General features: G+C 45.7%; 1 protein-coding gene across 1 annotated transcript in view; it reads left to right on the forward strand.

The window, feature by feature from the left end:
- NAGLU (N-acetyl-alpha-glucosaminidase) overlaps positions 1-6,164 on the forward strand; it is a 307,925-nt gene extending 301,761 nt beyond the window's left edge. The window contains exon 6 of the mRNA XM_077459463.1: positions 4,906-6,164. Coding sequence (XP_077315589.1) covers positions 4,906-6,098 — 1,193 coding nt within the window. The 3' untranslated portion in view covers positions 6,099-6,164. The remainder of the gene's footprint in view (positions 1-4,905) is intronic.
- The last annotated feature ends 9,147 nt before the right edge of the window (positions 6,165-15,311 follow it).

Consider the following 15,311-nt stretch of genomic DNA (forward strand, 5'->3'; position numbering starts at 1 on the left):
TGCGTGCTCGGATAAGGGTCTGGTATGGACTTTAGGGGCACCCCATGCCGTTTTTTCGGCATAGGGGCTTCCCCTTAAAAGCCGTACCAGGCGATGGAGGCGGCAAGATTGACCTTCTTCTCTAGTCCCGTCGTACCTGAAGTCACATTAAAAATTAACAGACTTTAGTCTGGCAGACTAGCACACAGACGAGCGGATTGTCCGCCGGATGCCGAGTCCGTTGGACAATTTTGAGTCAAGTCTTCTTTCAAAGTAAAGAAGAAGAAAAAGTCCACCGGAGCCCACACACGGTCGATTGTCCGGCGGACTCTAGTCCGATCGTGTGTACACGGCATTAGCGATCACAGGGATCATGCCTGACTCTGCGAATGCTGCAGTTATGTGTGTTTAGTGTTTTTTAAGTGACTTACTGCACTTGGGTGGGCTGGGCGGAGGGGCAAAACGCAGGTGCTAGCAGGTATCTGGGCTGATCCTGCTAACACTGCGTTTTTGGGAAACGCTGGTATAGATCTGATCAGATATTGATCCGTTCAGACTATCACTATACCACTAAGGGAGGTGTATGCTGCATGCGAGGGTGTTAGTGGTACTGGCACTAACCTGACGCCACTGGGCGATCAGGGGGTTAAACCTTTGTTGGGTAATAAACGGCGGATATAAAAAACTAACCAGCGTCCCCCTTAACACTTATACGGCGATCACTGGTGAAAGGGTCAACTAGCTGGCATTCAGGGGGTTACAGCCTTTATTAGGTAGTATATGGGGGTACCTGAGGCTAGAAAAAGCCAACGCTGAACCTAAGTACCTGGCTACCTAGCGTCTCCTGTGACACTAATACAGCAATCAGCAAAAAGATCGCTTAGTGACACTGGCGACAGGGGATGATCAAAGGGTTAAACCTTTATTGGGGGGGTTAGGGGGGTACCCTAGACCTAAAGGGGCCTACCACTAACTGCCCTAACACTTAACAGTCACAAATGACACCGATGCAGTAATCAGTAAAAAAATAAAAACTGCTATTGGTGTCACTGTGACGGGGGTGCAGGGGGGTGATCAAGGGGGTTTTATGTGCCTATGTGAGCTAGTGTCAGTGTAGTGTTGGTGCAGACTCGCAGTAGATGTCTTGTCTCCTCAGAAGCCGGAACAAAAAGGCTTCACGAGGAGAGATAACATCACTTCCTCTGCTTCTGTTTACATTACAGAAGCAGAGGAAGCTTCTCATTTGTCAGGAGTGATCGTGAGGGGGTGGCCATGAATCAGTGGCCTCCCCCTCAGGACGGATCGCTCCTGGAACGATAACGACCGCCTTGCACCCTGCCCGCCGGAGGGAAGTAACGTACCCATACATTACTCTGCCTGCCCGTGCCATTCTGCCACAGTATATCTGCGTGAGGCAGTCGATAAGTGGTTAAAGTGCACTCCACCAGGGCTGTTAGTACTTCCTGGGCAGTGCATCACCAATCCTCCATGGCTCAAATCTGCAAGGCCGCAACTTGATCTTCAGTCCATACATTTACCAGATTCTATCAAGTAAATGTAAAAGGTCATGAGGATATCGCCTTTGGGCGCAGTGTCTCTTGGTGCCCTACTTTTGTTGTCTCCTCCCCTTCTGCCTTCCCTCAGTTAGCATTGCTATGGGACATCCCACATAGTAACTACTATGGCTCTGTGTCCTGTGATGTACGATAAGAAGATAGGATTTTTTAAACAGCTTACCTGTAAAATTATTTTCTTTGAAGTACATCAGGAGACACAGAGGTCCCTCCCTTCTTTCTGGTATACCACGTGTATTGCTTTGCTTCAAAAACTGAAGTACTCCTAGTAGTGGGAGGGGTTATATAGGGAGTGAACTTCCTGTCTAATGCCCTGTACACACGATTGGAAATTCCGCCAGCAAAAGTCCGATGTGACCTTTTTGTCGGAAATTCCAACCATGTGTGTGCTCCATCTGACTTTCTCTGGTGAAATCCCGCCAGCAAAGATTGAGAGCAGGTTCTCAATTTTTCGGTCGGAAATTCTGATCGCCTGTGCCAATTCCGACACGCAAAATTCCTACGCATGCTCAGAAACAATTTGACGAATGCTCTGAAGCATTGAACTTCATTTTCTCGGCTCGTTGTAGGTCACCGCATTCTTGACGGTTGAAAGTTCAGAGAACCTTTGTGTGACCGTGTGTATGCAAACCAAGCTTGAGCAGAATTCTATCGGAAAAAACGTCCAAGTTTTTTCCAACGGAAAATTTATACGGGACATTAGGGTGTGCCAGAGTCCATCACCTGAAGGTGGCCTATAACCCACATAGTAACTACTATGGCTCTGTGTGTGTCCTTTGATGTACTTCAAAGAAAAGGATTTTACAGGTAAGCTGTTTAAAAAAATCCTATTATCTTTGAGTACAGGACACAGGACTCTCCCTTCTGTTTCTGCGGTTACTTCTTATTGCATGTGGATATCCCATGGTCAATGACTACAGCCCTGTTCTGTATGGTTACTATAAAGGGAAAGTTGGCTTGCCTGAAAATTTGTATTCCTCTTTTTTGTTCTGTATTGCTTGCCAAAAAACTGGAGTCTCACCGAGTGGGTGGGGTTATATGAGGGTGGGCAGCCCTAGCCAAGTTCTTTGTCAGTGTCCAATCACATGAAGGTAGACTGCATATAACCCATACTCTGACTCCAGTCCTGTACTGTGTGCCAAGATACAGAATTTACTCAAGTCTTTTTTTTTTTTTTTTTTTTTTATGCAGTGGTTTTGCACAGAGCAGCTCGATCCTCCTCCTCCTCCTCCTCCTCCTCAGGTTCCTCTTTGGCTTTCCTGGCTCCTCCCTCCTGTTGAGTGCCCCCATAGCAAGCAGCTTGCTTTGGGGGCACCCAAAGCGACCTGCAGCTCCATGCATTAAGATAAAAAAAAACTTCTGCCTTTACAACCACTTTAAGGTAAATCTGAACTACAGTTAAAAACTATTGATGAGGACATCACAGTGCAAACTCCAGCTGATGTATTTTAGAAATAGACTTAGAAAAAAAGCAATAGTACAGTATAGAAGAAACCTGCCAGGGCGAGGAATGAGGAACATATAATCCCTTATTCCTCTTCCCCTAGACATACAAGCATTTAACCCTTTCAGTACAGGGGACTCTGACTTGAGTGGGATTTTAACAAGCTTGAGCACTTAGTTCTGTTCTCCTATTTTATTTTGGTGATAGGAATGCTTTTAATAAACCTGTCACAAACCATATATAATTTAAAAAATTATGAGATGAGAAATGTAAAGGGGTACAGGCATTGGGAAGACATTCAACTATGTACTGAGATAAAGTATGCTCTGTGTTATGTGTAAACTCCCTACTAAAAGCAGAGTTCTCCAAGACCAAAAAGATCAAGTGCATTCAGGCTTTTTATTATGTTACAGTATCTCACAAAAGTGAGTACACCCCTAAGTGAAAATGTCCAAATTGGGCCCAAAGTGTCAATATGTTGTGTGGCCACCATTATTTTCCAGCACTGCCTTAATCCTCTTGGGCATGGAGCTCACCAGAGCTTCACAGGTTGCCACTGGAGTCCTCTTCCACTTCTCCATGACGACATCATGGAGCTGGTGGATGTTAGAGACCTTGCGCTCCTCCGCCTTCCATTTGAGGATGCCCCACAGATGCTCAATAGGGTTTAGGTCTGGAGACATGCTTGGTCAGTCCATCATCTTTACCCTCAGCTTCCTTAGCAAGGCAGTGGTCATCTTGGAGGTGTGTTTGGGGTCGTTATCATGTTAGAGTACTGCCCTGCAGCCCAGTCTGCGAGGGGGGATAATGCTTTGCTTCAGAATGTCACAGTACATGTTGAAATTCATGCACTACATGCTACAGCACTCAATGAACTATAGCACCCCAGTGCTGGAAGCGCTCATGCAGCCCCAGACCATGACACTCCCACTGCCATACTTTACTGTAGACAAGACACACTTGTCTTTGTACGCTTCACCTGGTTTCCACCACACACGCTTTACACCAACTGAACCAAATAAGTTTATCTTGGTCTCATCAGACCACAGGACATGGTTCCAGTTATCCATGTCCTTAGTCTGCTTGTCTTCAGCAAACTGTTTGTGGTCTTTCTTGTGCATCATCTTTAGAAGAGGCTTTCTTCTGGGACGACAGCCATGCAGACCAATTTGATGCAGTATGTGGTGTATGGTCTGAGCACTGACAGGCTGATCTCCCACCCCTTCAACCTCTGCAACAATGCTGGCAGCACTCCTACGTCTATTTCCCAAAGACTACCTCTGGATATGATGCTGAGCACGTGCACTCAATTTCTTTGGTCAACCATGGCAAGGCTTGTTCTGAGTGGAACCTGTCCTGATAAACCTCTGTATGGTATTGGCCACCATGCTGCAGCTCAGTTTCAGGGTCTTGACAATCTTATAGCCTAGGCCATCTTTATATAGAGCAACAATTCTTTTTTTTTCTGATCCTCTGAGTTCTTAGCCATGAGGTGCCATGTTGAACTTCCAGTGACTAGTATGAGAGCGATAACGCCACATTTAACACACCTGCTCTCCATTCACACCTGAGACCCTGTAACACTAAGGGTCTTTAAGAGTCATGGCTAATTTGGGCCCCATTTGGACATTTTCACTTAGGGGTGTACTCACTTTTGTTGCCAGTGGTTTAGACATTAATGGCTGTGTGTTGAGTAATTTTGAGGGAACAGCAAATTTACACTGTTAAATAAGCTGTATACTCTCTATTTTACATTGTAGCAAAGTGTTATTTCTTCAGTGTTGTCACATGAAAAGATATACCGGTAATAAATATTTTCAAAAATGTGAGGGGTGTACTCACTTTTGTCAGATGCTGTATATGGATAATTATTTATATAATTGTAACTTTTTATTTATTCTTCTACAGTGGATCCTGGAGCCATCTGGATGTTGCAAGGCTGGCTATTTGTTAATAATCCAACTTTCTGGAGGCCGGTACAGATTAAGGCCCTTCTTCATGGCACACCAATTGGTAGAATCATAGTCCTAGACTTATTCGCAGAAACTTTTCCTGTTTATCAATACACAGAGTCGTTTTATGGGCAACCGTTCATTTGGTGCATGCTGCATAACTTTGGTGGGAACCATGGTTTATTTGGAAAAGTCGAGAGTATAAATAAAGGACCCTTTGATGCATTGTTGTTTACCAACTCTACTATGATAGGAACAGGACTTACCCCTGAAGGCATTGAGCAGAATGACATGATATATGAGCTGATGAATGAAATTGGTTGGAGATCAATGCCTCTCAATCTCACTGAATGGATCTCTGATTATTCTGACAGGCGTTACGGCCAGAAACACCCTTATGCACGGGCTGCATGGCAGTTGCTTCTAGGTAGTGTGTATAACTGTACTCAGGACTGGAAGGATCACAATCACAGTCCATTGGTTAGACGCCCATCTCTAAAAATGAACACAGGTTTTTGCTACAATAAAATTAACCTTTATGCAGCTTGGAAATTAATGCACAATGCAGCTTCTTCCTTGGCAAATAGTAGCACTTTCCTCTATGACTTGGTGGATGTTACCAGGGAAGCTATGCAGCTGCTGGTTACTGAATATTACCAGGAGATTAAGACTGCATATATAAATGAAGATCTAGAAAGAGTTATGACAGCAGGTGGCCTGGTGGTGTTTGATCTCCTGCCTGAACTTGATAATCTGCTTTCTAGCCAATCACAGTTTTTGCTTGGTCGATGGTTAGAGTCCGCACAGAAGACAGCCAGCACTAAGGATGAGGTTATGCTGTATGGCATGAATGCTCGTAACCAGATTACATTATGGGGTCCCTCTGGCAATATTTTGGACTATGCCAACAAGCAACTAGGGGGGCTAATTAAAGATTATTATAAAGAGCGCTGGAGTCTCTTTCTGTGGTACCTAATTGAGAGTCTTAATACAGAAGTACCCTTCCAGCAAAGCAAGTTTGATGAGGCTGTGTTCACTGTGGAAAAAGGGTTCACCTATAACGGCAAGACCTATAGTTCTACTCCCACTGGAGACACTATTGCAATAGCCAAAAATATTTTTATAAAATATTTTCCAAAAAAACAATAGAAATACCATCCTAGATGATACAATACTGTACTTGCATTCAAAAGGAAATAGACATTTTAAGCAGAATTTTGGGATTACTAAGTCTTATTTTTTATTATTTGATAATGTTGCATGATTTAATGAAATCACGTGCACTGAACTTTGCATTGAGAGGTGAAACATAAAATATACATAAAAGCATACAGATTAAACACCAGACACATTTGTTACAAACAATAGAACAGACTTTGAACAGTACTGTTTTTCCAAACTCTGGGTACAAAAACTTAATTCAGATATAGTCCTTAATGGCCATAAATGTATAATACGTCTTACTGTGCACCAATTACCTTTGCAAGCCAAGTTATTACCTTGTAAAAGTAGCAGAGACATCATCACTATGCTGCACACATCCTGTGCAAAAAAGGGGGTTAACCAGAAGGTTTTCACACTACAGGCTGGTGTATACAAGACCAGGCTACCCTACACATGGATAGTGTAATACAGAAAGTCCCTGCTCAAAAGAAAAGTTTTACCTTAGATCAGGGGTAGGCAACCTTTGAGTGGTGGAGATCTACCTGGACAACATGTAAGAGGTCAGAGATCACTGGAGTGCAGCGCCCTTTTTTTCTATAAAAAAAAAAAGTCAGCAATTTTATCCATGTGCAGAGCGGGGACGTGGCAGTGACATATTCCTCTGGTGTGCCAATCCCCACTAGCCTTCCTCCCCTGTCAAGCCATCCCATACGAGATCAGGCACGTGGCTTGTCTGTGCCACTCTGAAAGTGGGGGAGGAACACAAATGTTCCTGTTTTACCAATGGAGGGTCAGTAAGACAGGGAGTTAATTCAGGCTGGTTTGGACATGAGTTCAAACCAGCCACATATATCCCTCTGGGAAGTTGTCAAAGCCGGTGTAGTGTCATATTTTGCTGCCTATCACAGGATGCTGCGGAAGTGACGTTGCCGCCAGAAATTGCGTACTGCGCATGCGCGATGCGTTCCAAACACTCGCGCCGTGCGTTCCAACATAGTTTCGGCAATACAGTTCAGCGAAACCATCACATAATGTTACGGAAGTGATGTTAAACACAACACAAACACTGGGCCGTGCGTTACAACACTAATACTTCCCTTGTTACCTAGTATCATTATTTACCAACCATGCTGAGCTACGTGCGGTGTTAGGTTTTGCATTGCTGGGACTTGTAGTGCCTATCCTGAGCTACACGCTTCAATGTTCAGTGTCCTCATCCTTATCCCCGTGCTTCAATGTTCAGTGCCTCATCCTTATCCTCGAGCTTCAATGTTCAGTGTCCTCATCCTTATCCCTGTGCTTCAATGTTCAGTGCCTCATCCTTATCCCCGAGCTTCAATGTTCAGTGTCCTTATCCTTATCCCCCTGCTTCAATGTTCAGTGTCCTCATCCTTATCCCCGTGCTTCAATGTTCAGTGTCCTCATCCCTATCCCCGAGCTTCAATGTTCAGTGTCCTCATCCTTATCCCCATGCTTCAATGTTCAGTGTCCTCATCCCTATCCCCAGGCTTCAATGTTCACTGTCCTCATTCTTATCCCCATGCTTCAATGTTCAGTGTCCTCATCCCTATCCGCGAGCTTCAATGTTCCGTGTCCTCATCCTTATCCCCGTGCTTCAATGTTCAGTGTCCTCATCCTTATCCCCGTGCTTCAATGTTCAGTGTCCTCATCCTTATCCCCATGCTTCAGTGTCCTCATCCCTATCCCCAGGCTTCAATGTTCACTGTCCTCATCCTTATCCCCATGCTTCAATGTTCAGTGTCCTCATCCCTATCCGCGAGCTTCAATGTTCAGTGTCCTCATCCTTATCCCCGTGCTTCAATGTTCAGTGTCCTCATCCCTATCCCCGAGCTTCAATGTTCAGTGTCCTCATCCCTATCCCCAGGCTTCAATGTTCACTGTCCTCATCCTTATCCCCATGCTTCAATGTTCAGTGTCCTCATCCCTATCCGCGAGCTTCAATGTTCAGTGTCCTCATCCTTATCCCCATGCTTCAATGTTCAGTGTCCTCATCGAAGCAGGGGGATAAGGATGAGGACACTGAACATTGAATCACAGGGATAAGGATGAGGACACTGAACATTGAAGCACAGGGATAAGGATGAGGACACTGAGCATTGAAGCACAGGGATAAGGATGAGGACACTGAACATTGAAGCAGGGGGATAGGGATGGGGACACTGAACATTGAAGCTCGCGGATAGGGATTAGGACACTGAACATTGAAGCTCGGGGATAAGGATGAGGACACTGAACATTGAAGCAGGGGGATAGGGATGAGGACACTGAACATTGAAGCAGGGGGATAGGGATGAGGACACTGAACATTGAAGCTCGCGGATAGGGATGAGGACACTGAACATTGAAGCTCGGGGATAAGGATGAGGACACTGAACATTGAAGCTCGGGGATAAGGATGAGGCACTGAACATTGAAGCACAGGGATAAGGATGAGGACACTGAACATTGAAGCTCGCGGATAGGGATGAGGACACTGAACATTGAAGCTCGCGGATAGGGATGAGGACACTGAACATTGAAGCTCGGGATAAGGATGAGGACACTGAACATTGAAGCAGGGGGATAGGGATGGGGACACTGAACATTGAAGCTCGCGGATAGGGATTAGGACACTGAACATTGAAGCTCGCGGATAGGGATTAGGACACTGAACATTGAAGTAGGGGGATAGGGATGAGGCACTGAACATTGAAGCAGGGGGATAAGGATGAGACACTGAACATTGAAGCTCGCGGATAGGGATGAGGACACTGAACATTGAAGCACGGGATAAGGATGAGGACACTGAACATTGAAGCTCGGGGATAGGGATGAGGACACTGAACATTGAAGCACGGGGATAAGGATGAGGACACTGAACATTGAAGCAGGGGGATAGGGATGAGGACACTGAACATTGAAGCTCGCGGATAGGGATGAGGACACTGAAAATGTTCAGTGTCCTCATCCCTATCCGCGAGCTTCAATGTTCAGTGTCCTCATCCCTATCCGCGAGCTTCAATGTTCAGTGTCCTCATCCTTATCCCTGTGCTTCAATGTTCAGTGCCTCATCCTTATCCCCGAGCTTCAATGTTCAGTGTCCTCATCCTTATCCCCGAGCTTCAATGTTCAGTGTCCTCATCCCTATCCGCGAGCTTCAATGTTCAGTGTCCTCATCCCTATCCCCATGCTTCAATGTTCAGTGTCCTCATCCCTATCCCCAGGCTTCAATGTTCACTGTCCTCATTCTTATCCCCATGCTTCAATGTTCAGTGTCCTCATCCCTATCCGCGAGCTTCAATGTTCAGTGTCCTCATCCTTATCCCCGTGCTTCAATGTTCAGTGTCCTCATCCTTATCCCCGTGCTTCAATGTTCAGTGTCCTCATCCTTATCCCCATGCTTCAGTGTTCAGTATCCTCATCCCTATCCCCAGGCTTCAATGTTCACTGTCCTCATCCTTATCCCCATGCTTCAATGTTCAGTGTCCTCATCCCTATCCGCGAGCTTCAATGTTCAGTGTCCTCATCCTTATCCCCGTGCTTCAATGTTCAGTGTCCTCATCCCTATCCCCGAGCTTCAATGTTCAGTGTCCTCATCCTTATCCCCATGCTTCAATGTTCAGTGTCCTCATCCCTATCCCCAGGCTTCAATGTTCACTGTCCTCATCCTTATCCCCATGCTTCAATGTTCAGTGTCCTCATCCCTATCCGCGAGCTTCAATGTTCAGTGTCCTCATCCTTATCCCCATGCTTCAATGTTCAGTGTCCTCATCGAAGCAGGGGGATAAGGATGAGGACACTGAACATTGAAGCAGGGGGATAGGGATGGGGACACTGAACATTGAAGCTCGCGGATAGGGATTAGGACACTGAACATTGAAGCTCGGGGATAAGGATGAGGACACTGAACATTGAAGCAGGGGGATAGGGATGAGGACACTGAACATTGAAGCAGGGGGATAGGGATGAGGACACTGAACATTGAAGCTCGCGGATAGGGATGAGGACACTGAACATTGAAGCTCGGGGATAAGGATGAGGACACTGAACATTGAAGCTCGGGGATAAGGATGAGGCACTGAACATTGAAGCACAGGGATAAGGATGAGGACACTGAACATTGAAGCAGGGGGATAGGGATGGGGACACTGAACATTGAAGCTCGCGGATAGGGATTAGGACACTGAACATTGAAGCTCGCGGATAGGGATTAGGACACTGAACATTGAAGCAGGGGGATAGGGATGAGGCACTGAACATTGAAGCAGGGGGATAAGGATGAGACACTGAACATTGAAGCTCGCGGATAGGGATGAGGACACTGAACATTGAAGCACGGGATAAGGATGAGGACACTGAACATTGAAGCAGGGGGATATGGATGAGGACACTGAACATTGAAGCTCGGGGATAAGGATGAGGACACTGAACATTAAAGCTCGGGGATAAGGACACTGAACATTGAAGCTGGGGGATAAGGATGAGGCACTGAACATTGAAGCTCGGGGATAAGGATGAGGACACTGAACATTGAAGCAGGGGGGATAGGGATGAGGACACTGAACATTGAAGCTCGCGGATAGGGATGAGGACACTGAACATTGAAGCTCGCGGAGAGGGATGAGGACACTGAACACTGAAGCACGGGGATAAGGATGAGGCACTGAACACTGAAGCACGGGGATAAGGATGAGGACACTGAACATTGAGGACACTGAACATTGAAGCACAGGGATAAGGATGAGGACACTGAACATTGAAGCTCGGGGATAAGGATGAGGACACTGAACATTGAAGCATGTAGCTCAGGATAGGCACTACAAGTCCCAGCAATGCAGAACCTAACACGGCACGTAGCTCAGCATGGTTGGTAAATAATGATACGAGGTAACAAGGGAAGTATTAGTGTTGTAACGCACGGCCCAGTGTTTGTGTTGTCTGTAACGTCACTTCCGTAACATTATGTGATGGTTTCGCTGAACTGTATTGCCGAAACTATGTTGGAACGCACGGCGCGAGTGTTTGGAACGCATCGCACAATTTCTGGCGGCAACGTCACTTCCGCATTATCCTGTGATAGGCAGCAAAATATGACACTACACCGACAGCCATTGGTAGACAGGGAACACCTCCTCCAACTGTGATTGGCTGTCGGCTTTAACCGCTTCCTGTCAGGATAGCTCTGGTACCTTCGACATGTTGATGGCCTCCACTGTAGAGAATTCCTGGCGGAATCAAAACTATTGGGCATATCTATGTCAGATTCAACTGGGAAAGTGGAGGGGGTTATTTTACACCTCTGCGATCAGAGGGTGCAACCAGTTGCTGAACAGCAGGAGGAATGTGCACCAGAGGGTAAACTGCAGCTATAAAAAAAAATATCACTCCTCCAGGAATATCATGCACCAGCTTGGGAAATATGGCCACTGCAGGTGGAGCAGAATATATACAGATGTTTGATGTTACTTACTGGGGGTTATTTACTAAAGGAAAATCCACTTTGCACTGCAAGTGCACTTGAAAGTGTGCTGAAAGTGCACTTGGAAGTAAAGTCGCTGTAGATCCGAGGGGAACAGGTGAGGTAAATAAAAAAACAGCATTTTAGCTTGCACATGATTGGATGATAAAATCAACGGAGCTTCCACTCATTTCAGATCTACCCCTTAGATGTAGAGTGACTGCACTCCCAAGTGCACTTTGCAGTGCAAAGTGGATTTGCCTTTCGTAAATAACCCCCACTGTGTCTGTCAGCAGAGAAGAAAATCTGTTGAATAGGAGTCTGTCTGACATTTCTCCACAGTGCTTCACAGCTGATTTTCATATCTCAGCCTTTCTGTGTGGGGTGTCCCTGAAGCAACTGTTGTGAGGGGAGAAGCACCAGTGAACAGCAGGAACACAAGATGGGGTTTCAAAGCCGAAAGCCAATATAAGTCAGGGAAGCCTCTTCCACCTGTGAATGGCTCTCGACTTTGTCAGCTTCCCGGTAGCATAGCAGAGCTTATTCCTGCAATCTACTTGTCAGCTACTCTGTCCACAAATAGATCGCGATTGACAGGTTGCCGACCCCAGTCCTAGATTTGTGCACACCAATATTTAGATAAGAATACTTGCATCCTGTATTTTGTCAGAATTTGCTTATCTTGATGTTTCGTTTTAAAGCTTAGATGAACTTTCAATGCAATCCAACTTTAATAAATTACAGATGCATCAAACAAGCCTTTCCTCTACCAGCATAGAGAAGATCCCTTGCTCTCTATGTGGAAGCAGTGATCTCTCTGCAGAGATCAGATCCCCTCTTGATTCAGAGCTTAACCACTTGCCTACTGGGCACTTAAACCCCCCTCCTGCCCAGACCAATTTTCAGCTTTCGGTGCTCTCACACTTTGAATGACAATTACTCAGTCATGCAACACTGTACCCAAATTAATTTTTGTCTTTTTTTCATACAAATAGCGCTTTCATTTGGTGGTATTTGATTTTTTTTGCGCAATAAATGAAAAAAGACCAAAAATTTTGAAAAAACACATTTTTCTTTGTTTCTGTGATAAAATTTTGCAAATTATTCTTTTTTTTTTTTTCATGAATTTTGGCCACAATTTATACTGCTACATATCTTTGGTACAAATAACTCAAATTAGTGAATATTATTTGGTCTTTGTGAAAGTTATAGAGTCCACAAGCTGTGGTGCAAATCATAAAACAATGATCACACCTGATGTAATTTCTTGCAACCTGAAAAAGCCAGGAAAGTACAAATACCCCCCAAATGACCCTTTTTTGGAAAGTAGACATTCCAAGTTATTTAGTAAGAGGCATGGTGAGGTTTTTGGTGTTGTCATTTTTTTCCCACAATTCTTTGCAATATGAAGATTTTTTTTTTTTTTTTTTCCACAAAATTGTCATTGTAATAGGTTATTTCTCTCACATGACATGTGTATACCACAAATGTCCCAAAATACATTCTGCTACTCCTTCTGAGTACTACAATACCACATGTGAGACTTTTTCACAGCCTAGGCACCTAGAGAGGCCCACCATGCAGGGAGCACCATCACGTGTTCTAGGAGCATAAATTACACATCTAACTTGTTGACTACCTATTACACTTTTGAAGGCCCCGGAGCACCAGGACAATGACACGTGGCACTGATGACAGATGGCACTGCTACGTGGCACTGATTGCACGTGACACTGATGTAAAACTGATGACCGATGGCACTAATACGTGGCACTGATGACACATGACACAGATGACAGATGGACCTAATATATGGCACTGATGACAGATGGCACTAATACGTGGCACTGATGACACCTGACACTGATGACAGATGGCATTGATACATGGCACTGATGACACTTGGCACTGACAAGTGGCGCTGGGGACAGGTGGTACTGGGGACAGATGGCACTGATAGGTTGCACTGGGGACAGATGGCACTGACAGGTGGCACTGGGGATAGATGGCACTGATAGGTGGCACTGGGGACAGGTGGGCATGACTGTGTGTTTCGCTGTGTGTGTGTGTTTCACTGTGTGTGCGTTTTGTGTGTTTCACTGTGTGAGTGCTAACTTCTCATTGATGCTGCAGCTGCAGCACGGAAGCTCTCCCTCCTCACACGCTGTCTCTGTGTGAGGAGGGAGAGCCGGCGAAGAGAGATGATCTCATATGTTTACATATGAGATCACCTCCCATTGGACACACCAATCGAGTGCTAAATGGCTGCTGTGATTGGCCATTTAGCACGATTTGGCGGCGCACAGAGGGGAAGTAAAGAGGAGGACGTCCAGGGACGCCCTCCCAGCAGTTAGCGTCCACGCTGTAGCCATCTTTTGGCTATAGCGTGGGCGCAAAGTGGTTAAAGTGATTGTAAACCTTTGGGCTATATTTTTTTAAAATAACAAGCATGCCATACTTACCTCCACTGTGCAGCTTGTTTTGCAGAGTGGTCCCAATCCTCTTCTGGGGTCCCCCCGGCGGCGCTCATGGCTCCTCCTCACATCAGATAACCCCCTAGGTGTTACCGCATTTGCATCCATAGACATGAATGCAGGACTCGGTCCTGCATCATTGGATTTGAGTGACAGCAGTGGAAGCCAATAGCTGCGCTGCTATCAATCTATCCAATCAAGAGCCGGGACCTCGTGCAGAGAGGGAGAGCGCATCTCTACCGAGGGAATGAAGGGGCTCAGTTAAGTAAAACGGTGGGCTGGGGGGCCAGTCACTGCCAGAATTTTTTTTACCTTAAAGCATAGGATGCACTAAGGTGAAAAAATATAACCCCTTTAAGCTCTCCCGCCAGCAAAGCTCATGTTCCCCGGTGATTAACCCTTATGCTGTTACCAACATATATGTCATACATCAGCAGAAGCAGGTTGTTTTACATACACTCCTGCCTGCTACAGCAGCCAGGAAATTATGTAAATGTCACAAGCTGACTGTTTGCACATAGAAGCAATCTGGCAGCCGTACAGCTACTGGCTCACTTGTTTGGAATGTGCCCACCCCCCACGAGTCCCCTCTGTCATGTTTTCCAGGCTCCGCTGTCCTGTCTTTGGGCTTGGAACTTGCTTGAAAAGTGAGTGTCCAATTGCTAATCCCCGTAACTAGTAAGAACCTGGAAGTGATAAGTATTATTTAATTTCCGGGTGCGGTTGCAATGTCGGGCTTCTGCAGACATTTCCTACGGCTCTGTCCACCACTGTGTAGGCTTGCGTTTGTAGGCGTGACATAGCAAAAAATAAAAATGTGGCTTGCGCAGTGTGCCAAAAATGGCCGTTGTGTATGTGAAATAGTGGGCGTGGCTTATATGGGTGTGGTTCAGATGGGTTGTGGTTAGAGTCTGAGATGAATGAGAGATGGAGAAAGAAGGAAGGAAAGAGGGATGGAGGGACAGCAGGCCCAGATCCTACACCACAATAGAAATGTGTATGCCAGAGTTTAACAAATCAGCAGATAAAGATACCCCAAAGGCCTGGTGTTAGCGCTTCAATCATCCCAGCACCGTGGTTGTTGTGGTGTCGGGATGATTGAAGCGCGTTATTACTATTATTACATTGTAACATAGAATGAAATCCTTTAACTCACCATAATCCAAAATCAGTGGGACCCCTGAGTGTGTCACCTGCCACCAGGTGCCCCCAGCAGAGTCTGTCTTTACATCAGGTGCCCCCAGCAGAGTCCGTCCTTACATCAGG

This window comes from Lithobates pipiens, unplaced genomic scaffold (assembly GCF_037356315.1).
Source record: "Lithobates pipiens isolate NorthernLeopardFrog02 unplaced genomic scaffold, aLitPip1_a1.2 Scaffold_28, whole genome shotgun sequence".
NCBI lineage: Eukaryota > Metazoa > Chordata > Amphibia > Anura > Ranidae > Lithobates > Lithobates pipiens.